This window comes from Anguilla rostrata, chromosome 8, assembly GCF_018555375.3.
Source record: "Anguilla rostrata isolate EN2019 chromosome 8, ASM1855537v3, whole genome shotgun sequence".
Classification (NCBI taxonomy): Eukaryota; Metazoa; Chordata; class Actinopteri; order Anguilliformes; family Anguillidae; genus Anguilla; species Anguilla rostrata.
Window position 1 is genome coordinate 43,046,911 of NC_057940.1, and position 25,473 is coordinate 43,072,383.

At 42.7% G+C, this 25,473-nt stretch overlaps 3 protein-coding genes and 1 long non-coding RNA gene across 10 annotated transcripts in view; 1 reads left to right on the plus strand and 3 right to left on the minus strand.

Moving 5' to 3' along the window:
- Positions 1-10,459, minus strand: part of LOC135260275 (class I histocompatibility antigen, F10 alpha chain-like) — a 35,337-nt gene extending 24,878 nt beyond the window's left edge. Inside the window, exons 1-6 of the mRNA XM_064345515.1 lie at positions 10,427-10,459; positions 9,354-9,666; positions 6,349-6,665; positions 4,178-4,193; positions 2,372-3,073; positions 2,227-2,262 (exon numbers count right to left, since the gene is read on the minus strand). Coding sequence (XP_064201585.1) covers positions 2,928-3,073; positions 4,178-4,193; positions 6,349-6,665; positions 9,354-9,666; positions 10,427-10,459 — 825 coding nt within the window. The 3' untranslated portion in view covers positions 2,227-2,262; positions 2,372-2,927. The remainder of the gene's footprint in view (positions 1-2,226; positions 2,263-2,371; positions 3,074-4,177; positions 4,194-6,348; positions 6,666-9,353; positions 9,667-10,426) is intronic.
- Positions 1-25,473, plus strand: part of LOC135261776 (uncharacterized) — a 137,239-nt gene that overhangs the window by 91,453 nt on the left and 20,313 nt on the right. For 3 of the 4 annotated variants that reach the window (XR_010332022.1, XR_010332024.1, XR_010332023.1), the window contains one exon: positions 2,015-2,053. The exons of the other annotated variant lie outside the window; for it this stretch is intronic. This is a non-coding gene — a long non-coding RNA (uncharacterized LOC135261776). The remainder of the gene's footprint in view (positions 1-2,014; positions 2,054-25,473) is intronic. 4 annotated transcript variants of the gene reach the window in all.
- Positions 1-25,473, minus strand: part of LOC135261774 (H-2 class I histocompatibility antigen, Q7 alpha chain-like) — an 80,452-nt gene that overhangs the window by 31,436 nt on the left and 23,543 nt on the right. The window contains exons 3-4 of one of the 3 annotated variants that reach the window (XM_064348383.1): positions 24,643-24,903; positions 23,447-23,586 (exon numbers count right to left, since the gene is read on the minus strand). In XM_064348383.1, the coding sequence (XP_064204453.1) occupies positions 24,662-24,903 (242 nt within the window). In that variant the 3' untranslated portion in view covers positions 23,447-23,586; positions 24,643-24,661. Of the gene's footprint in view, positions 1-2,060; positions 2,111-23,446; positions 23,587-24,449; positions 24,904-25,473 lie in introns of those variants that run through there. The other 2 variants (XR_010332021.1, XM_064348385.1) reach the window with 2 other exon arrangements.
- On the minus strand, positions 9,713-21,512 carry LOC135261775 (class I histocompatibility antigen, F10 alpha chain-like). Of its 2 annotated transcripts, none has more exons than XM_064348388.1 (3): positions 21,199-21,512; positions 12,774-13,034; positions 9,713-10,822 (listed from the first exon to the last, which is right to left on the minus strand). In XM_064348388.1, the coding sequence occupies exons 1-3, from the start codon at positions 21,254-21,256 to the stop codon at positions 10,491-10,493; spliced, it is 651 nt and encodes a 216-aa protein (XP_064204458.1). In that variant the 5' UTR covers positions 21,257-21,512; the 3' UTR covers positions 9,713-10,490. The 2 variants fall into 2 exon arrangements, with proteins under 2 accessions (XP_064204458.1, XP_064204457.1); XM_064348387.1 differs by lacking the exon at positions 21,199-21,512 and adding an exon at positions 16,455-16,619 and having other exon boundaries at positions 9,723-10,822.

Genomic DNA, 25,473 nt, shown 5'->3' on the forward strand with positions numbered 1-25,473 from the left:
GCTCATTAACTTTGTTTTGGGGCAGGCAAAAATGGCAATTTACCTGAGCCGTAAAACCATGGTTGAACGGGGGGATGGTCGGGGGCATGATTAAGGCCAGAGTCATGGTAGAGTTCAGGTACTACAAGGCCATGAGGACATTAGAAATTTTTAAGAGTGTATGGGGCTATAGGGGAGCAGTATGCTCAGTGGAGGAAGGAGAGCTTCTGTTTGCTGAGGGCATTGGGTGACTGAGTAGGGGCGGTTTTTATTTTCTATTTTTTTGTCTTTGGTTTTGTTCACTTAAGTGAATTTTTGGTCAGTGATGTGTAAAAATTGGGTTTTGAAATCGCCATTGCACTGAAAAATAAAGGATTGTTAAAATTCAAAATTCTCTCTCTCTCTCTTTCTCTCTCTCCCCTCTCTCTCCCTCCCTCTCTCTCCTTTCCTCCCCTCTCTCTTTCTCTCCCACCCTCAAATTCAAATTGCTTTATTGGCAGGAAATACATACATACATATTGCCAAAGCATCATAAATCAATTCAAAATACATATTTGCAGTGGAATACTAATAACAGTTGAACATTCTATAAAAAAAACAGAACAATAACAATATTAATGTTCAATCGGCACAAGCATTTAAAGAAAAAAAATCAAATCAAATCAAATAATAATAATAATAATAATAATAATAATAATAATAATAAATAACAATAATAAATAATAATAATAAATAAATAAATAAATAAATAAATAAATAAATAAATAAATAAATAAATAAATAAATAAATAAATCATTATAATTATGTAGGATGGTCACTCAGTGTCCCTCAGGTTATAGCAAGCTGAGATATATTGAGCCGCAATTGGGGCTGTTGGTCCTTGTCCTAAAAGGACTGCACATGGAAGTTTTTTATAATTTCTGAAAATTTGTGGTAATGTATTTTTCTTATATTTGTATATTTTGTACAGTTTAGGAGGAAGTGCATCTCTTGTGTACCACGGACACGTATTCACGGAGAACAAAGGAACAAGATGGAGTATGAATGGAGGGGTTTTTGAATCTAGACAAAGCTAGTGAAAAACAATGGCGTATGAAGCGTACCAAACAGATACAGGCTAACTGAATAGTTATCTGTGTGTCTGATAGAGATCAACATGCCATGTTATGACCGGTTAGTAATTAAAATAGATCACATGCAAGATATGTGTAGCACAGTGGGTAAGGAACTGGGCTTGTAACCAAAAGGTCGCAAGTTCAATTCCCGGGTAGGACACTGCCGTTGTACCATTGAGCAAGGTATTTAACCAAAATTGTATATATCCAGCTCTTTGAATGGATACAATGTAAAAATGCTGTGTAAAAAGTTGTGTAAGTCGCTCTGGATAAGAGTGTCTGCTAAATACCTGTAATGTAATGTAATATATTCTGTGCGTGACATAAACTAACGCAGCGCGGTGGATGGCTTAAAGCCAACCGAACATACAGAACGTTCACATTAATATTAAAAGGCAATAACAGTCACAGTTACATACATCCAATAATAAATGTGGCTATTGGACTGTCGCTAATTATACTAAGCCCAGAGTTACCCTTACTTGAGTGTCCTTTGGTTGCGTTGTTGGAAATGTTTCCTGGTTTCCAGTGCAAAGTCTGTGGGAGTTGTGGTGGAAAAGGGGCAGTTGTTCACCCTTTTCTTCTGTTCCAAGACACGCAGCTTGATCCTTGTCACAGGCCGCTTGCCTCGTGGGATTTGCTCTGCAGGATACGTCCGTCATGCGTGGCTTTCCGAGTTCTGCGACCACCGCTAATTTCATAGCAACACTAATGCAATTCCTCATGAAGGCTAGTCGTGGTCAGACTTTTTGCCATGGTTGAGTCGTTACTGCCTTTTTTTTAAGCCATCAATTTTTTCTTTTCTGAGATCCAGTTTTGTGTTTATAAAGCACTTTGATTCACTTCTTTGTAGCTAGGACTCCTTTTGGAGCCAGAACTCCGAGAGCTGCAGGAAAGGCCAGTGAGGTATAGACTGCAGGTTGATTGGAGTTCACTGAATCAGTGTCAGTGGCTGCAGGTTGGGTGGAGTTCGCTGAATCTGACTGTGGCTGGATGTTGTTTGAGCTCGGGGAATCTGGGTCAAAGGATTCAATGAAAAACTCAGAACCCCAGTTCAGCAGAGCTCAGGGTAGCTCATATCACACACTCAGGCTCATATCACACATGCAGGCTCATTTCACACCCTCAGACTCATATCACACACTCAGACTCATATCACACACTCAGCTCATATCACACACTCAGGCTCATTTCACACACTCAGACTCATATCACTCAGTCAGACTCATATCACTCAGTCAGACTCATATCACACACTCAGACTCTTATCACAAACTCATTTTACATGTTTAATCTCATTCTACAACCGACCAACTCACTATGACTGACTCAATTATTCTATGCATGTCGAGAGTTGAATTAATGTACACGTTTTATTTAATGTTACCTCAGTAACATGCATTTCAGCCAATTAAAAACTATATCAGGATTCCAGAACTGATGAAGATACAGACATTCAGCCAAACACGCACGCGTACGCGCGCACACACACAGACAAGGAACAGCACTGCAACACAGCAGAAATATAAACAGGAGTAATTACAGTCTGAACCCTGGGCATCTGTACTTGATTATAATGACATTCATAAGAATTGAGTGAAGAATAGGAGTAAATATACTCACTTCTAGTCATCTCATAGTCTGGAACTGAGACACAGAGAGTTAGAATCATACACACAGCATGTCTGACTGTCACAGTGAAACTATTAAACTCTGTGAAATGTTTCCAGCTTTATTATGTCACTGTGCTGGTGCCTCTCAGAGTTAAGGTGTGTCGGTGGGTCTGTGTCTGTGTCTGTAACTCAGCCTCAGTGTGTCAGTATCTCTGTGTGTCAGTGACTCTCACCTGAGCTTCTATTCCAAATGACGACACCAATGACAGCGAGGGCGAGGATGAGAACGGCCAGCACACAGCCGATGATGACGCCCATGAGGGGGCTGCTGCCTTCAGGATTATTGTCAGGATTGAAGCTATGTGCTGCAGTCAGGGGAATCACATTGAACGCACACACACAATTCTTGATTAATACATTACATATATCACATCTTCTATCATGAACTTGTGTCTAACCCACTACCATGCCTGACTATTTGTGTTAATCAGTGGTGAGTGTAGTGATTATACAATGATTATACAGCTCATATTACATAGTGTATTAAGAGCCAGAGGTCCTACAGAGTGAAGCCCAAATGTTTTTCTGCACAAATTATTTCTAGATTTATTCCTGAATCCTGGGCATCAGTACCGTAATCTCACATCTCTCGCTCTCTCTGCCACTCCCTCTCCTCTCTCTTTCCTTCCCTCTCTCCCTCTAACTCCCTTCTCTCTCTCTCTCTTTCTCTCTCTCCCTATCAGTGTAGTGATTATACAGCTCACAGTACATAGTGTAGTGAGAGTCAGAGGTCCTAAAGAGAGAAGCACAGTGTGTTTGGGCTAAACCTCTCAGTGTGTTCGTCCTGTTTGTGGCATCAGCAGGTGCCCCTTCAGATGGAGTGTGTGGGCATGTGTGTCGGTATTTCCAAGATCCGTTATCTGCGGACGGCTAATGGGTGGCTGGCAGCGGAACGGGTGGCAGCCCTGGCGGGCTTTAAATCTGTCAGAGGACGCTGGAAGAACTTGGCTCCTCACTGCCCAGACCCATGCAGGATTAGCTAGGCCTCTCATTAAAAGTATTGATATCAAAATTACACCAAGTTACAAGAAACAATATTGGCTATCTTACCTCAAAAATTAAACAAGCTGTATTTCCAAAGCTATGCTACCCAATGTTTCCTAAACTGTTTTAAGTAATTTGGCCCAGAAAAGGCCATAAAAAATAGGTCATAGAACTCACTATAATATAAGGCTCTAAAAACTGAAGACGTCTGCCAAGCAAAGTATCCCTTCAGTCAGCTGGTGCTGAACCTCTCTAAACTTACCAATACTAGTACAAACCAGCTTCAGGTCAGCACTGCTTCACAGCTGCCAATGAGAGTCAGGAAAACTATGAAACAAATCAAAAGCATATATTTGGAACACTGGAAGACCAGTGCCAAAACCCAAAATAAACAGAATTGTTATCAGTCCCTAAACAGAGCATACACACAGGCACTCTTCTCTGTCAGAGACACAAAGCAGAGACAGATCCTGACCAAGTACAGGCTCAGTGACCACACCTTAGCAATTGACAAAGGTAGACATAAAAAGTCCTAGTTGCCCAAAGAGGGATGCTTATGTAGTCACTGTAAGACAGGAGAGGTACAGACAGAGACCAGTGGTTCTCAAACTCAGTCCTGGGGGACCACAGCGTATGCTGGTTATCATTCCAACCTCAACTGCAACCCCAGGATTTTAACAAGCAAATTTTTCATGTTTTAGAGCTGGGGGTCCCAGTCTTATCCAGAAAGGGCCAATGTGGGTGCACACACCTGATTCTACTAATCAACCACTAGAGACTTTGCTAAGCACCTTGATTCAATGTGTAAATGTTATAATTACAGTTATATGAAATTCTTTCAGTAATTTATATATACATATCTTATACATATATTTAGTTGAGACTATAGCTCGGTCTGTCGGTCGGTCGGTCCACAAGAAGTGTCCCACCCCGTAGCGGCCATAGTTTTCACCCCAGGAGGCTGAAATTTGGCATGGACGTTGGTCATAACTGAAGGTAGAGCTGGGTAACTTTCATTACATTATTACATTATTTTGGCACATGAGTAAAGCATTGAATATCAAAAAGGGGCATTAGAAATCAATCAATTGTTTTATGTCCAATTATTTATCCAAATACATGTCTTTTTATCATTGAACACAAGCCTGTCTCTTAGCCTAAAATGTGACCATAACAGTTAAAAAAAAATGTATTTAACATAAGCTTATCACTTAAGCACCAATGTGGCCATAGCAGTCTTAACTATTTAACATACTATTTACATGCGCAACTAACGCATTGACCGGTTGGAATTGTGCGATGCACAATGGCAAAGGGGTGCGTTCGTAAATTCACTCCGGTGGTGTCAGTGCTCTCTTGTCGTTTAGAAATTAGGGCTGCTCTCAGAGCCACACCGACCGCTCCAGCTGAAGGGCTGGTTTGTCAGAGTGTCTGAACCCCATATTGGCTGACAATGTGGCAAAATGCGACAGTTGGGTCATTTGGCATTATAGGTAGTGTTATTCAACATGCAGGAACTTACAGAAACATCGGTACATCAATTAATTAACATAAACATTAAATATTATATGCGTTAATTCGCGTTTTTTTTTTTAACGTGTTATTTTTATAATGAATTCATTAATCGAAATTAATGTGTTCATTTGACAGCCCTAATATATATATATATATATATATATGCGTTTGTAATGTGCTCCTAGTTATTATATTTTGCTGAAATGAATTTAGTAGTAATTTATCTTCTTTTCTCCAGTAGGAGTCTCTTTCTCTGCAGGCTGCAGAGGGAGAATGCGCGGTGCATGCACAGGCGTGTGCACTGGTCGCTTCCGGGTGCAAAATAATTATCTCCCCTATAAAAGATGGCGATCTGGGGCAGCAGGAGCTCTCTCTCTCTCTCGTTGTTCCTGTAGACACGCTACACGGCAGCACGCTGCGACTGTTGTTTTTTGTTCCTTTGTTTAACTTAGTTATGATTGATCTTCATTTTCTACCTCGATCCAAATATTATATCCAAATACCTGGTAGACTGTGTGGTTAGTGTTTTCTTTTCTTTTGCACTTTTGTTTGTTGTAGCTAGTCAGGGTAGGGTAGCCGCGGACCAGAAGACTCACTTACCCTTTCTCCCCCTAATTTGTTCTTTCTCTTATCCCATCCTCGACACAAGTGAGGGCAGAAGTTATTCTATTCACACAGCTCAGTCTGGTTCTGGACTGTGAGTGTTAGGCTAAACCTGCTGGCTCTGCCTTGTCTACCTGTTTGTATGTGGGTTTGTATTGTATTGGGTTTGTTTTCGTGTCGCTTAATATATACACGTTGTGGTGTTTTAAACGTGTTTGGCTTCTGTGCTGACAGTCGGTTATAGTAACTTGGCAGTCGTGGGCTGTAACAGCATTTCATGCCAATGAAGCATATTTAAATGATTTGAAATTGTGTGTGAGACAGAGAGAGAGAGATGCAGGGACAGCAAAACAGAAAGAGTGAGAGAGGTAGTGTCAAGGGTGTAAGAGGGTCAGGGACAGTGTGAGGCATGTGAAACCCATTCAAACTCATGTCTTATTTTTCTACATAGAGATTGCAGATGCTAATTGATCTATGCGTAATGTGCTTTTCCTGAATAGTCTGAGCAGCAGAGTTGTGTTGTACCTGTCCTCTCCAGAGTGCTCCTGTAGCTCACATACTTCTTCAGTGACTCAATGCAGATCTGGGTCTGGAACTGCTTGTCATTCTCAAGCACAGCTGGATTCCATTTCACTGCACTGATAAACAGCTGTCGTGCAGGTGGAATGAAATGCCAGGTTTTCATGTCATCAGTGAGGAAGTGTTTCCCGTTGTATACATAACGTTCAATCCCTCCTGTGTCCCCGGTCTCATCATTCCACTGACAGCCAACAATCCACTGGAGAACGTGCACACCTGAAGACAGAAAACACACACTATGACCTCGCACATCCCACACACACTCACACACACAATGTCACTGTGCACATGCCACACACACTCACACACACTCACACACACACACAAACAGTCACTGCGCACATCCCACAAATGCACACACACACACAAACACAGTCACTGCGCACATCCCACACACATAAATCATCCCCACACACATAGACACACACACACAGTCACTGAGCACATCCCACACACACAGACACACACCGTCATTGAGCACATCCCACACACACACACTGTCACTGAGCACATCCTACTCGCACACACACACACTGTCATTGAGCACATCCCACACACACACACACACACCCACACCGTCACTGAGCACATCTCACACACACACACACACACGGTCACTGCACACATCCCACAAACACACACACGGTTACAGAGGACTTCCCACACACACACACGCGCGGCCAAAGCACACATCCCACACACACACACACACACACACACACACTGTAACTGTGCACATTCCACACACACACACACACACACACACACACACTGTCACTGCGCACATCCCACACACACACACACGCACAGTCACTGAGCACATCCCACACACATTCACACACACACACTCTGTCACTGAGCACATCCTACACACACACTGTCACTGTGCCCATTCCACACACACACACACACACACACACACACTGTCACTGAGCACATCCCACACACACACACACACACACTGTCACTGCACACATCCCAAACACACACACACCATCACTTCGCACATCCTACATACACACACACATATACTATCACTGTGCACATCCCACAAACACACACACGGTCACTGAGGACATCCCACACACACACACGCGGCCAAAGCACACATTCCACACACACACACACACACACACACACACCGTCACTGCGCACATCCCACACAAACACACACACACCGTCACATTACATTACATTACATTACATTACAGGCATTTAGCAGACGCTCTTATCCAGAGCGACTTACACAACTTTTTACATAGCATTTTACATTGTATCCATTTATACAGCTGGATATATACTGAAGCAATTTCGGTTAAGTACCTTGCTCAAGGGTACAACGGCAGTGTCCTTACCCGGGAATCGAACCTGCGACCTTTCGGTTACAAGCCCAGTTCCTTATCCACTGTGCTACACTCCGTCACTGAGCACATCACACACACACACTGTCATTGAGCACATCCCACACACACACACACACACCCACACCGTCACTGAGCACATCTCACACACACACACACACACACACGGTCACTGCACACATCCCACAAACACACACACGGTTACAGAGGACTTCCCACACACACACACGCGCGGCCAAAGCACACATCCCACACACACACACACACACACTGTAACTGTGCACATCCCACACACACACACACACACACACACACACTGTCACTGCGCACATCCCACACACACACACACACACCGTCACTGAGCACATCCCACACACATTCACACACACACACTCTGTCACTGAGCACATCCTCACACACACACTGTCACTGTGCCCATTCCACACACACACACACACACACACTGTCACTGAGCACATCCCACACACACACACACTGTCACTGCACACATCCCAAACACACACACACCATCACTTCGCACATCCTACATACACACACACATACACTATCACTGTGCACATCCCACAAACACACACACGGTCACTGAGGACATCCCACACACACACACGCGGCCAAAGCACACATTCCACACACACACACACACACACACATACACACCGTCACTGCGCACATCCCACACACACACACACACACCGTCACATTACATTACATTACAGGCATTTAGCAGACGCTCTTATCCAGAGCGACTTACACAACTTTTTACATAGCATTTTACATTGTATCCATTTATACAGCTGGATATATACTGAAGCAATTTCGGTTAAGTACCTTGCTCAAGGGTACAACGGCAGTGTCCTTACCCGGGAATCGAACCTACGACCTTTCGGTTACAAGCCCAGTTCCTTATCCACTGTGCTACACTCCGTCACTGAGCACATCACACACACACACACACACACACACACACACACACACACACAAACACACACACTCTGTCACTGAGCAAATCCTACACACACACACTGTCACTGTGCACATTCCACACATACACACACACACATTCACTGTGCACATTCCACACACACACACACACTGTCACTGAGCACATCCCACACACACACACACTGTCACTGCGCACATCTCACACACACACACACTGTCACTGCGCACATCTCACACACACGCACACTGTCACTGCGCACATCCAAAACACATACATACCATCACTTTGCACATCCTACATACACACACACATACACTGTCACTGTGCACATCCCACTGAGACTACAGCGTTAAGCTCTGATCCCACTGAGACTACAGTATTAAGCTCTGATCCCACTGAGACTACAGCATTAAGCTCTGATCCCACTGAGACTACAGCATTAAGCTCTGATCCCACTAAGACTACAGTATTAAGCTTTGATCACACTGAAACTACAGTATTAAGTCTGTGAGTCTGTGAATTTGTGAGCAGGCATATATATCCATATGTATATTTTAATGAGTGTGTGTCTGTGCTTACCCTGAGTTGACCTGAAATGCTGCATTGCAATTCCAATATTGTCTTTGAAGATCTGATGTGCATAGAGTGCTTTCTGAGTCTGTTTGTCCCAGTACTGCTTGTCCACTGATATTTCCATCCACTCAGTCTTGGGGATCATCCTCCTGATGTTGCTGTCATAGTGCACAAACTGCTCATCATTCACCAAACCCGTGATGATGAACTCTGGGGAGTCAGTATCCCCAGTGACAACAGTGTAGATGTACTTCAGAGAGTGAGAGGCTGTGGACACAAACACACCTAATAAATTATAGTATTTAACAGACACACTTACCTAAACAGCATCAGACTGACAGCATTTTCTTATGCGCGGTGCATGCACAGGCGTGTGCACTGGTCGCTTCCGGGTGCAAAATAATTAGCTCCCCTATAAAAGATGGTGATCTGGGGCAGCAGGAGCTCTCTCTCTCTCTCGTTGTTCCTGTAGACACGCTACACGGCAGCACGCTGCGACTGTTGTTTTTTGTTCCTTTGTTTAACTTAGTTATGATTGATCTTCATTTTCTACCTCGATCCAAATATTATATCCAAATACCTGGTAGACTGTGTGGTTAGTGTTTTCTTTTCTTTTGCACTTTTGTTTGTTGTAGCTAGTCAGGGTAGGGTAGCCGCGGACCAGAAGACTCACTTACCCTTTCTCCCCCTAATTTGTTCTTTCTCTTATCCCATCCTCGACACAAGTGAGGGCAGAAGTTATTCTATTCACACAGCTCAGTCTGGTTCTGGACTGTGAGTGTTAGGCTAAACCTGCTGGCTCTGCCTTGTCTACCTGTTTGTATGTGGGTTTGTATTGTATTGGGTTTGTTTTCGTGTCGCTTAATATATACACGTTGTGGTGTTTTAAACGTGTTTGGCTTCTGTGCTGACAGTCGGTTATAGTAACTTGGCAGTCGTGGGCTGTAACAGCATTTCATGCCAATGAAGCATATTTAAATGATTTGAAATTGTGTGTGAGACAGAGAGAGAGAGATGCAGGGACAGCAAAACAGAAAGAGTGAGAGAGGTAGTGTCAAGGGTGTAAGAGGGTCAGGGACAGTGTGAGGCATGTGAAACCCATTCAAACTCATGTCTTATTTTTCTACATAGAGATTGCAGATGCTAATTGATCTTTGCGTAATGTGCTTTTCCTGAATAGTCTGAGCAGCAGAGTTGTGCTGTACCTGTGCTGTCCAGAGTGCTCCTGTAGCTCACATACTTCTTCAGTGACTCAATGCAGATCTGGGTCTGGAACTGCTTGTCATTCTCAAGCACAGCTGGATTCCATTTCACTGCACTGATAAACAGCTGCCGTGCAGGTGGAATGAAATGCCAGGTTTTCATGTCATCAGTGAGGAAGTGTTTCCCGTCATATTCATAATGTTCAATCTCTCCTGTGTCCCCGGTCTCATCATTCCACTGACAGCCAACAATCCACTGGAGAACGTGCACACCTGAAGACAGAAAACACACACTATGACCTCGCACATCCCACACACACTCACACACACAATGTCACTGTGCACATGCCACACACACTCACACACACACAAACAGTCACTGCGCACATCCCACACATGCACACACACACACACACACACAGTCACTGCGCACATCCCACACACACAGACACACACCGTCATTGAGCACATCCCACACACACACACTGTCACTGAGCACATCCTACTCGCACACACACACACTGTCATTGAGCACATCCCACACACACACACGCACACCCACACCGTCACTGAGCACATCTCACACACACACACACACACACACACACGGTCACTGCACACATCCCACAAACACACACACGGTTACAGAGGACATCCCACACACACACACGCGCGCGGCCAAAGCACACATCCCACACACACACACACACACACACACTGTAACTGTGCACATCCCACACACATACACACACACACTGTCACTGCGCACATCCCCCACACACACACACGCACAGTCACTGCTCACATCCCACACACACACACCGTCACTGAGCACATCCCACACACATTCACACACACACACTGTCACTGAGCACATCCTACACACACACACTGTCACTGTGCCCATTCCACACACACACACACACACACTGTCACTGAGCACATCCCACACACACACACACACACACACACACACTGTCACTGCACACATCCCAAACACACACAGACCATCACTTCGCACATCCTACACACACACACATACACTATCACTGTGCACATCCCACAAACACACACACGGTCACTGAGGACATCCCACACACACACACGCGGCCAAAGCACACATTCCACACACACACACACACACACATACACACCGTCACTGCGCACATCCCACACACACACACACACACCGTCACATTACATTACATTACATTACAGGCATTTAGCAGACGCTCTTATCCAGAGAGACTTACACAACTTTTTACATAGCATTTTACATTGTATCCATTTATACAGCTGGATATATACTGAAGCAATTTCGGTTAAGTACCTTGCTCAAGGGTACAACGGCAGTGTCCTTACCCGGGAATCGAACCTACGACCTTTCGGTTACAAGCCCAGTTCCTTATCCACTGTGCTACACTCCGTCACTGAGCACATCCCACACACACACACACACACACACACACACACACACACACACACACACACACACTCTGTCACTGAGCAAATCCTACACACACACACACTGTCACTGTGCACATTCCACACACACACACACACACATTCACTGTGCACATTCCACACACACACACACACTGTCACTGAGCACATCCCACACACACACACACTGTCACTGCGCACATCTCACACACACGCTCACTGTCACTGCGCACATCCAAAACACATACATACCATCACTTTGCACATCCTACATACACACACACATACACGGTCACTGTGCACATCCCACTGAGACTACAGCGTTAAGCTCTGATCCCACTGAGACTACAGTATTAAGCTCTGATCCCACTGAGACTACAGCATTAAGCTCTGATCCCACTGAGACTACAGCATTAAGCTCTGATCCCACTAAGACTACAGCATTACATTACATTACAGGCATTTAGCAGACGCTCTTATCCAGAGCGACTTACACAACTTTTACATAGCACTTTACATTGTATCCATTTATACAGCTGGATATATACTGAAGCAATGCAGGTTAAGTACCTTGCTCAAGGGTACAACGGCAGTGTCCTTACCCGGGAATCGAACCTGCGACCTTTCGGTTACAAGCGCAGTTCCTTACCCACTGTGCCACACTCCGTCCGTTAAGCTTTGATCACACTGAAACTACAGTATTAAGTCTGTGAGTCTGTGAATTTGTGAGCAGGCATATATATCCATATGTATATTTTAATGAGTGTGTGTCTGTGCTTACCCTGAGTTGTCCTGAAATGCTGCATTGCAATTCCAATATTGTCTTTGAAGATCTGATGTGCATAGAGTGCTTTCTGAGTCTGTTTGTCCCAGTACTGCTTGTCCACTGATATTTCCATCCACTCAGACTGGGGGATCATCCTCCTGATGTTGCTGTCATAGTGCACAAACTGCTCATCATTCACCAAACCCGTGATGATGAACTCTGGGGAGTCAGTATCCCCAGTGACAACAGTGTAGATGTACTTCAGAGAGTGAGAGGCTGTGGACACAAACACACCTAATAAATTATAGTATTTAACAGATACGCTTACCTAAACACCATCAGACTGACAGCATTTTCTTAAAAATTCATTTACCCAGTTGGACATTTAGGAAATCCTGTGATCACTATCAAGTTCAGAATAAAAAGGAATAGAGAGACAATTTAAGAGCTGAAGATTTCTGCATGCCATTAATTCAGTATTCAAAAGCACAAATTATACTTGCTGGCAACTGAACACCAAGAAACTGCATCTCAGAAAATGGCTTCTGAACTAAGCAAGTCAGAACCATTTCTGTTACTAACATTACATTACATTTATTTGGCAGACGCTTTTATCCAAAGCGACATACAAAACATGCATTTCATGGTCATAGACAACTGCTAAACACAGGTTCAGTAAGGTACAATACTTATTTTGTACAGCTATTTCTAGCCAATAACACAGTTTAGTTCACACAGTGAACACTATTCAGACCTAACCTCCGCAAAGCCAACTAGGCAGAAGAATAAGCTACAGTATTAGGACAAATACAAATTACCAAAAAAAGTGCTGGGATGGAGCAACATGTAACAAGTGTCATGAAGAAAAACATAAGATACATAAAAATTTAATCAGAGTAACTCAGTTGCAGCAAGTCTAATCAGAAACAGTTCCCTGTCCCAGTGTTCCTGTCTCATTGCATTCTCCAATTTGTTCTGTGGTTTTTGGTTGCTGCACTTGTATGTCTTGTTAGCCTAGTTCTGCTCAGCTGCGCAGTATTTAAAAGAAGATGTCCTTATCATGGAGGTGAAGATGCCCACACCATATAAATTCAAAGGTCTGAGATGTAATATAGAATAAAAAGCAGTATTAGACCTACACTGCTGTAATTACATTGGATTGTAGCCAGAGGAACACAGGACCTTAATTGAAATATTCCTCCTTTTGTTTGTGTATTAATCTACTATACTACTGTATTAGCTGCCCATCAAATTACTGAAATCTATTAAGTCAATGCAATTTGATTATACAATCTTTCAGTATAGACAGCATGGTGGTGCAGTGGGTAGCACTGTCGCCTCAAAGCAAGAAGGTCCTGGGTTCGAATGTGGAGGGCCTTTCTGTGTGGAGTTTGCATGTTTTCCCCATGTCTGCATGGTTGTCCTCCCACAGTCCAAAGACTTGCAGGTAGGATAATTGGAAACTCTAAAATTGCCAATAGGTATGAGTGTGTGAATGAACAGTGAGTGAATGATGTGTGTGCTTTGAGATAGATTGGCAGCCTGTCCAGGGTGTATTTCTACCTCTTGCTCAATGCATACTGGGATAGGCTCCCTGCCCCCCATCCCCCCAGCCTTCCTCTTTTTCATACATTCTACCACTCCACTTCCCTCTTCTTCACACACTCTTACTCCCCACACCCCAACTCACAGCTTTCCCTGCTGTTTACAAGCTGTAAGGCAGACATTACAGTCATGTGCCCTGTCAGTGATTTGGCGCTTTTCGAGTTGTCTGCCCAACCTAGCTCTGTGAGCTTTGCATCATTTGTCATCAAGGACAATAATATTGTCATTATTAATAACAAGATATCCAGTGCCAAAACAAATTCATACCATATATTTTTGCTGGATCAACAGTTTTTGTCTTCTGTAACAATTAAAGGCATATTACCTAATCTGATTTTATCTTGTGTTAAACATTTGTGTTAAGAGCCTCTCCATTGACCTGCGACACATGGCCATTACTTTATGAAAGGGCAACAGCAAAGGAGAGGAAATAACAGGTTATGGATCAATAGAAAGGGAGGAGTCAGTAGCTGAAAGTGTCACTGCCGTTTGTGTACTCAACAGATATTTGGAAACACCGGCTGCAGACCAGAGACTTACTACTACCTCTCTGGAATTCGCCTATACATATATATTCACCCTATAGTTACTAATCAAAAGCGTTCTTTGATGGGAAGAATGGCTCTTTTATGCACAAAGCAGTACATCAAAGAATTTGGATTTGGGGTTTCTGTGACCATTTTGTACGGGAAAACTAGAACGTTAAAGTCACGCAAAGCTAAAAGTATTTTTTAAAACATCAGGAAGCCAACTTACATGAGACAAGGCACAAAATAGCTGAAATAACACACCTATTAAAGGAAACAGGCCTGTCATACAGCATAATTGGTTATGAAATATGAAGTACCCCAATAGCATGAATATTTACAATCTCAAGTATTCATGCTATTGGGGTACTGCGTGGATTATCACACTGACTTTGTATTAATCTGAATTTCTTTCTCAGTTTTGTATTTGCATGTCCGATACAGGCCTCGCGTATGCATCCTGTATTACGCGCTGACCGCACCCGGAGCTGCGAATCAGGAGCTAACTTCAGCGTCGTATTTATTTCTAATATTGGCTATGGCTGTCAAAAGTGCCATGAAATTGAGTTAGAATATTAGCTTTTGTAATTAGTTAGAATTCGAATATATTGGAGTATCGTTTGCCTATAATTCACAAAAATAAGCTGCTTATTGTCGGGCGCAATATGCACGTGACGCTCCCTCTAAACTGGCCTACGCGTTATTTTCCACAAGCGGGCAGTAGAATAGAGGACATGGGTGAACTTTAATACTACATCTGGGGCCTTGTTTATAAAACGTATTTTAGATCAACTGTGTGGCGCGTGCGTAGAAAATCACGTCAAAGTAGTGATTTATAAAATTTCAACATGACTAGATTTGACCGTGGAAACGGTCGTGGCTGTGCGTCAGGTCTTCAATTGACGTATGCACGCAAGTTAATTTTATAAATGAGCCCCCTGCTGTGTCTATAGCCTAATGCGCAAATGAATAAAGCACTTTCTCCTGGATGTAATTTGCCACAAATCGGCATTTATTAATCATAGGGAAATTATTGTTTATAGGAAATCCCTGTTTATTTTTTAACACAAAAATATTAAATGTAGCCTAAAACAACATAAATTACTTACTCTGTTTAGTTTAACTTCTTTCATCATCAACTTTTATCAAAATCTTCAGAAAAGAAAGGAAACATAGCCTGCTATGGGAACATTATTTAGCCTAAATTGTCAGCTGACCAGATGAACGAAGTGAAAAAAGAGACTGGCTCGCGAGGCTAGCTGACCAGTAACGTTAGGTGTCCATGGAACTGAAAGTATCACCGGATGTTATTGGCAAGGAAAACCAGACGATCCACTTGCTCTGGATCCAGGACCGAACGTTTTTTGTTGATGAAGTAACGTTAGCACAGGAAATGAACTTGATTCGCCGCATGAAATTAAAGCCTGCATGTTAATTACAATACGCGGTATCCAAAACTAATATTCGAATGCTCAAATTTAGGTTCGAACTTTTAAAAAAGAAAGATTTTCTAATAGTTTTTGACAGCCCTAAAATAGGCTATATATAATTCAGTTTAACTTACCCGCATTTGCCCAACAAATGCCACGCAGCACAACACAAAGAAGATCGAGAACTCTCATTCCGAGAAAAATGTTCAGTTAGATTATTCCATGACAAGTTTGCGTTCTGCAGGTCTTACACGACATTTTCGTTGAGAAGCGATGAAATCAAGAAATGAACAGGTTGGTAATTGAGTAGCGCGTAGCCAATAGTAAACACGCAGAGACGAAGCGTCACTAACCTCTGGGGCAAATTAATGAAAATGGGTTCAGCACCGAAACTGAAAGTAAAGGTCGATTGAAGGCGCTCATAATGGAATAATAATAATAATAATAATAATAATAATAATAATAATATAGCCTCATTTATTAGGTAGCCTACACCTGCTCGTTAGCGCAAATAATCCTCCTAATGGAGAATTCTGTGGCTGCAACTCATTATAATAAGCATTCCGACATGATGAAGAATTAAGGCTATTTTGGAGGCAAAAGGGGGTCTTACCCTATATACAGTGCAGTGCGTTAGTATTGTGGTGACACAAGTACAGTGACACAAATTTGGTTATTGTGGCTCTGTACTCCAGCGCATTGGATTTGAAATGAAGCAATCACTATGGGGCTAAAGTGCAGACTGTCTAATCTGAGGGTATTTACATCCGTATGGCTGATCCATGTAAGAATTACAGCGTTTTATATTCATAGCCTCCCCTATTTTAAGGGAGCAAATGTAATTTGACAAATTAACATAAACAGAAATAAAGCCCTCATATTTAGTACTTGGTTACAAATCCTTTACATTCAATGACTGCCTGACGTCTGTGAACCATAGACATCACCAGATGCTGAGTATCTTCCCTGGTGATGCTCTGCCAGGCCTGTACTGCAGTCATCATCAGTTCTTGTCTGTTTCCGTGGGGTTTTTGCCTTCAGTCTTGTCTTCAGCAAGTGAAACGCATGTTCACCTGGATTCAGGGCTGGCAGTTGACTTAGCCAGTCAAGGACACAGTCCAAATTTTTTCCACAACTCATTTGCTGCTGTAGCAGTATGTTTGGGGTCATCGTCCTGCTGCAAGGTGAAGCACTGTCCAATCTGAGCTGATAAGATATTTCTGTCCACTTCAGAATTCATCCTGTCAGCAGTCAGTGAAGACAACTGAGCTGTTTCAGTGACAGCTATACATGCCCAAGCCATAACACTATATTTCACAGCTGAGGGGGTGCTTTGGATCATGAGCAGTTCCTTTAGCAAACTCTAACCTGGCCATTTTGTTCCTGAGGTTTATCAGTGGTTGGCATGATGCAGCGAACCCTCTGAGGTTATGCTGGTGTACCCTTCCCTTTATGGTAGTCTATGGTAATGAGCTGCTTTAAGCATTCTGCCAAAAGCAGAGCATGCTCTTCTGTCCCAGCTGATGAGTCATGGGGGGTGGAGCCTATGCAGGGACAGCTGCATCTCCCATCCAATCAACAGGCACTCTGGGTAAATGACTAATAGTTAGCTGGCTTGTCCAAGAAGGTGCTTTTCTGCGTTCCATGCGTGTTATTTGGAAGAGATGGCACATGCCAGTAGCAAACTTGCCAAATGGTTACACACCAGTAGCAAAGTTACCACACAATTACACACCACTAGCAAAGTTACAACACAGTTACACACCAGTAGTGTTTACTACACCAGTACCACACTTGCCTGACAAACTTGCCTCATGGACCAGGTAGCTGCCAGTGAAACAAAGGACACATTTGAGACTCACAACTGTAGCAGCTACAGGACAGATAAGCAAATTAGCATGATTGGTATAGTACATTTACATTGCCTTAATGTTTTTATCAGATTAATTTTGACACACTGACTGGACTGACTGAAATGTATCCGTTTGCCTTTAATCATTTAGCAGATGCTCAGTGTAAATATCCTGAGTTAGTTAATTAGGAGTTAATCAGGAGTGACTCAAATGCATTGTGCCTTTGTGTGTGCGTGCGTTTTAGGCTGAAGTGGAGAACTTTGTCCTGAAGATGGCAGCAGAGTTCCCGTCCAGGAAGGATCAGCTAATCTTTCTCATCAACACCGATGACATGATGCTGAGCGTGCGGATGGTGAGGCAGACGGACTCGGAAGAGTTTGAGCACGCTCTGTGCACTGCCTGAGCCCCAGAGAACTTGCCTGAAGACTGGCTGACTGACTGGCTGACTGACTGTGTATGAACCTGTTTGATAAAGTGCCTGATCACAGCATCTCTGCTGTAATTACATTGGATTGTAGCCAGAGGAACACAGGACCTTAATTGAAATATTCCTCCTTTTGTTTGTGTATTAATCTACTATACTACTGTATTAGCTGCCCATCAAATTACTGAAATCTATTAAGTCAATGCAATTTGATTATACAATCTCAGTATGAGCAGCACAGTGGTAGCACTGTCGCCTCAAAGCAAGAAGGTCCTGGGTTTGAATGTGGAGGGCCTTTCTGTGTCTGTATGGTTTTCCTCCCACAGTCCAAAGACTTGCAGGTAGGATAACTGGAAACTCTAAAATTGCCGATAGCTACGAGTGTGTGAATGAACAGTGAGTGAATGATGTGTGTGCTTTGAGATAGATTGGCGGCCTGTCCAGGGTGTATTTCTACCTCTTGCTCAATGGACACTGGGATAGGCTCCTTGCCCCTCAACCCCCCAGCCTTCCTCTTTTTCATACATTCTACCACTACACTTCCCTCTTCTTCACACGCTTTTACTCCAATGCGGAGTCTATGTATATATGTCTATGGGTGTGGTTTTAATTTCAAGCCTTATTTCATGTCGCACACGTAGCGTCACTGAAATAAATAAATAAATAAATAAATAGGCTAAATAAATAAATAAATACGTACACCTCGTGCCACATTTTATTATTTATGTTCACATTTCATGATGTATTTATGTATTTATTTATTTAATTTTGTCCAAAATATTCCTCCATAGCAATCAGCCAAGAAGAATGAGGAATTCACGCTCTGGGCTACTATGTTTCATTTTAACCACTAGACAATCACAAGGTGATGTTATCGGATAACCAGCACGACCACGTTGTTGACCATGGAAAACACTTAGCCAGATAGCTAGACAGCTGTCACTCTGGTTTGATTAAATCAGGGGCGTAGCTACGGGTGGGCCTGGCTGGGCACAAACACGGTAACATTACAGTTAATACACAAATTATTTGACATGGTTAAAATAATTGGAAATGATAAGAACCATAAAATTAATTTAACATATTACATCACACGGAAACATGTTGGTTGGATTTTTCACGGAGCTGCCTCTAGCTCCCGTCAGCGCCGCCTAAATGCCACTGCAGTGGCCAGTGGCCGCCTCCATCTGCCACAAAATGATTCAACCCCAACTGCTGTATTCAGGGTTCATACACTTTTTCACCAATGATTATCAATGACTTTTCCATGACTTATCCACAACCTTTAACTGAATTTCCATGACCAAAACAAATGATTTTATCTCAGCGAGACGATTTAAAATTATTTATTGTAACACTAATTTTAAGTAAAATTAGGTCTGCATCTGAAACATATGGTGCCTCTCTAAAACAAATAAACACCAGACAGACACACTTAGATACATTCTTTCATATTTTAATTCGAATAGTTTAACATTTTGTCAATGTCTCAAACAGGGTTAGAAATTGCGACCATTTTGGTCGCATATGCTCCCAAAATTTAATCTGTGCGACTTCGAAATATAATTGGGAGCATTTGTGCGAGTGCAAATAATTGTTCTGGTGCAACCTTTTTTTTTTTTTTCAGTCGAACGTCTCTTCCTCTGTACATTCGCTAGTTAGTACACTCAGTATGTGCCTTGTGAGCTGACGGTGACCCTTCTAACCAATCGTGAGCTTGACATTCTTACCTTTAATGCTGATTTTAAATTGCTTAATGTTAGCCTTCAATCACTCCCTTTTGCAGCACTCCACTGTGACGCGACACAGAGAGCTAATGCGTTTACTTATGTTACCTGAAGACAAAAGTTTATGTTCAATTTATTTATTTCTCCGATGCAGTTTACTGGCGGTTGATTTAATTAGCGGTATTAATGTGACGAGAAGCGCTTTGTCGTTTGAATGCATAACACGCAATTCCTTGAAGAGTTGACACATTTTAGGCGTGACAGTTTAACTGTTACTTGTAAACCGTACTGTTATATTGTCGTTTTTTATCAATAAAAAATCTATTGCATATATTGTTGGTGCTCCTTACATTTTGGTGGGTGCTCCTAACTTTTTTAAATTGGGAGCACCAGTGCTACCAAGTAAAAAAGTTAATTTCGAGCCCTGATATATTATTGAATCTGCACTTCCCTGGCATACTGTTGGCACAGTAGGGGCTACGTTTACTAACTGCTACATTAACAGAAGCGTGCCTGTTGGGCGTGCCTATAAACAGACTGAGCCAGACCAAATTAACTTCTCACACCACCAAAATACCGCGAAGGTTACGTGCCAATTTACGTTTTATTACTATACATACCATTTTTATGATTGGATTAATTAGCTATTGTATTTGATGCAACTTTAGCTATATTTCCATTACTTTTCCAAAACTTCTCAAAAAATATTATTTATTAACTTTTCCAAGGCCTGGAAATTGCATTTTAAATGTCAATGACTTTTCCAGGTTTTTCATGACCGTACGAACCCTGTGTATTACGCGCTGACCGCACCCGGAATCGGGAGCTGCAAAGCAGGAGCTAACTTATATAATAATAATTCAGTTTAACTTACCCGCATTTGCCGTGCAAATGCCACACAGAACGACACAAAGAAGACCGAGGACTCTCATTCCGAGGAAAAGGTTCAGTTAGGCTACATTATTCCATGACCAGTTTACGTTCTGCATGTTGTCACGCCCTGCGGAGTACTGGGTACTTTTGTGCCTTTCCTATATCAGCTGGCTGCAGGCTCGGAGAAAGCGGTTCTGGACGACGCATGCGCAATTTTAACCCGAACATGGCATGTGCCAGTCCCGTAGGATTGGTGAAGGAACTCATTGGATCCGGCCTATCCCGACCTCTGCGGCATCTGATTGACTCCTTTTATATAGTGAATTTAGTGCCATTATTATTTTGTGTGCGTATTTTGTGCACCGCAAAACACAATTCACACGTGTTTTACGCATTGTAAAACTACAAATCTCAAACTATAAATTGCAAAATACGTTTTGTGTCCACAGCTTGAGATTTGTATTTTGCAATTTATAGTTTGAGATTTGTAATACAGGATTTTTAGTTTTACAATGCGTAAAACACGTGTGAATTGTGTTTTGCGGTGCACAAAATACTCGTGAGTTGTGAAACACGTGTAAATAATATTGCCTCTAAATTCACTCCATAACCAGGAAATAAAAAGGTTGATAAATGCTAGATAAATGTAGCTCTTAGCCAATAGTAAACACGCAGAGACGAAGCATCTGGGGCAACTTGATGAAAATAGGTTCGGCACCGAAACTGAAAGCAAAATTCGAGTGGATTGAATTCGCTCGTAATGGAATAATAATAATAATAATAATAATAATAATAATAATAATAATAAGTATGATAATAAAAGAAGAACAATATAGCCTCCTTTATTAGGTACACCTGCTCGTTAGCGCAAATAACCCACTCCTCCAAATAGAGAATCCTGTGGTTGCAACTCTCTATAAAACGCATGCAGACATGGTGAAGAATTGAGGCTATTTTGGAGGCAAAAGGGGGTCCAGTGTTGCCAATTTAGCGACATTGTCGCTAGATTTGGAGACTTTTCAAACCCCTTTAGTGACTTTATTTCAAAAAAGTGCCTAACAAGTGCTAAACATTAGGTACTTTCCTTGAAAGAGAGTTCCCAACATTGCTCCGTGAGTCTGCAGTATTCCCTGTGCTCTCTGTGGCTTTCTAGCTCACATGACTGTTGCAGTCTGTGGGAGAGATGCAGGTTTGGTCGACTGACCAGCAGCAAGACTGAAACATGAATAAGCAGCGCAAGCACGTTTCAATGTGCCCAACGACCAATCACTGATCATTCATTTGACTATATACACTCACTTCATTAGGTACACCTGTTCAACTGTGACAGTGTGTGTGTGTGTGTGTGGGATGTGCGCAGTGACTGTGTGTGTGTGTGTGTGTGTGTGTGTGTGTGTGTGTGGGATGTGCGCAGTGACAGTGTGTGTGTGTGTGGGATGTGCGCAGTGACAGTGTGTGTGTGTGGGATGTGCGCAGTGACAGTGTGTGTTTTCTATCTTCAGATGTGCACATTCTCGAGTGGATTGTTGGCTGTCATTACAATGATGAGACCGGGGACACAGGAGGGATTGAACGTTATGGATACGACGGGAAATACTTCCTCACTGATGAAATGAAAACCTGGCATTTCATTCCACCTATTCACACAGCTCAGTCCGGTTCTGTACTGTGAGTGTTAGGCTAGACCTGCTGGCTCTGCCCTGTCTACCTGTTTGTATGTGGGTTTGTATTGTATTGGGTTTGTTTTCGTGTCATTTAATAAATATACGTTGCGGTGTTTTAAACGTGTTTGGCTTTTGTGCTGGCAGCCGGTTACAGTAACTCGACATTCTTGGGCTGTAACAGCATTTCATGCCAATAAAGCATATTTAAATGATTTAAAATTGTGTGTGTGTGTGTGTGCATGTGTGAGAGAGAGAGAGAGAGAGATGCAGGGACAGCAAAACAGAAAGAGAGAGAGAGATAGTGTCAAGGGTGTACGAGGGTTAGGGACAGTGTGAGGCATGTGAAACCCATTCAAACTCAAGTCTCTTTTTTCTACGTAGAGATTGCAGATTCTAATTGATCTATGTGTAATGTGCTTTTCCTGAATAGTCTGAGCAGCAGAGTTGGGCTGTACCTGTCCTCTCCAGAGTGCTCCTGTAGCTCACATACTTGTTCAGCAACTCAATGCAGATCTGGGTCTGGTACTGCTTGTCATTCTCAAGCTCAGCTGGATTCCATTTCACTGCACTGATAAACAGCAGCTGTGCAGGTGGAATGAAATGCCAGGTTTTCATTTCATCAGTGAGGAAGTATTTCCCGTCGTATCCATAACGTTCAATCCCTCCTGTGTCCCCGGTCTCATCATTGTAATGACAGCCAACAATCCACTCGAGAATGTGCACATCTGAAGATAGAAAACACACACTGTCACTGCGCACATCCCACACACACACACTGTCACTGCGCACATCCCACACACACACACACTGTCACTGCGCACATCCCACACACACACACACACACACACACACAGTCACTGCGCACATCCCACACACACACACACACACTGTCACAGCGCACATCCCACACACACACACACACACAAACACTGTCACTGCGCACATCCCACACACACACACACACACACACACACGGCCACTGGACACATCCCACACACACGGTCACTGAGCACATCCCACACACACACACACACACTGTCACTGCGCACATCCCACACACACACACACACACTGTCACTGCGCACATCCTGCTGAAACTACAGCGTTAAACTCTGATCCCACTGAGACTACAGCATTAAGCTCTGATCACAATGAGACTACAGCATTAAACTCTGATCCCACTGAGACTACAGCATTAAGCTCTGATCCCACTGAGACTACAGCATTAAGCTCTGATCACACTAAAACTACAGCATTAAGCTCTGATCCCACTGAGACTACAGCATTAAGCTCTGATCCCACTGATACTACAGCGTTAATCTCTGATCCCACTGATACTACAGCGTTAAGCTCTGATCCCACTCAGACTACAGCATTAAACTCTGATCCCACTGAGACTACAGCGTTAATCTCTGATCCCACTGATACTACAGCATTAAACTCTGATCCCACTGATACTACAGCGTTAAGATCTGATCCCATTGAGACTACAGCATTAATCTCTGATCCCACTGAGACTACAGCATTAATCTCTGATCCCATTGAGACTACAGCGTTAAACTCTGACCACCTCGAAGGGAATTATTACCTTATACAACAATATACTTTCAGACATCAAGCTATGGGGTCAGTATGTGTGTATACACATGTTTTTGTGTGTGTGTGTGTGTGTGTGTGTACTGTATGCATGTGTCTGTTTGCATGTGTTAAGGAGTCTGTGAATTTGTGAGCAGGCATATATATCCATATGTATATTTTAATGAGTGTGTGTCTGTGCTTACCCTGAGTTGACCTGAAATGCTACATTGCAATTCCAATATTGTCTTTCAAGATCTGATGTGCATAGAGCGCTTTCTGAGTCTGTTTGTCCCAGTACTGCTTGTCCACTGATATTTCCCTCCACTCAGACTGGGGGATCATCCTCCTGATGTTGCTGTCATAGTGCACAAACTGCTCATCATTCACCAAACCCGTGATGATGAACACTGGGGAGTCAGTATCCCCAGTGACAACAGTGTAGATGTACTTCAGAGAGTGAGAGGCTGTGGACACAAACACACCTTTATTAGAATAAAGCACAAAATAAATTACAGTATTTAGCAGACACGCTTACCTAAACACCATTTTCCTAAACAGCATTTTCTTAAAAATTAATTTACCGAGTTGGACATTTAGGAAATCCTGTGATCACTATCAAGTTCAGAATAAAAAGAAATACAGAGACAATTTAAGAGCTGAAGATTTCTGCATGCCATTAATTCAGTATTCAAAAGCACAAATTATACTTGCTGGCAACTGAACACCAAGAAACTGCATCTCAGAAAATGGCTTCTGAACTAAGCAAGTCAGAACCATTTCTGTTACTAACATAAAAATGTAATCAGAGTAACTCAGTTGCAGTAAGTCTAATCAGAAACAGTTCCCTGTCCCAGTGCTCCTGTCTCATTGCATTCTCCGATTAGTTCTGTGGTTCTTGGTTGCTGCACTTGTATGTCTTGTTAGCCTAGTTCTGCTCAGCTGCGCAGTATTTACCGGAAGATGCACTTATCATGGAGGTGATGTCCACACCATATAAATTCAAAGGTCTGAGATGTAATATAAAATAAAAAGCA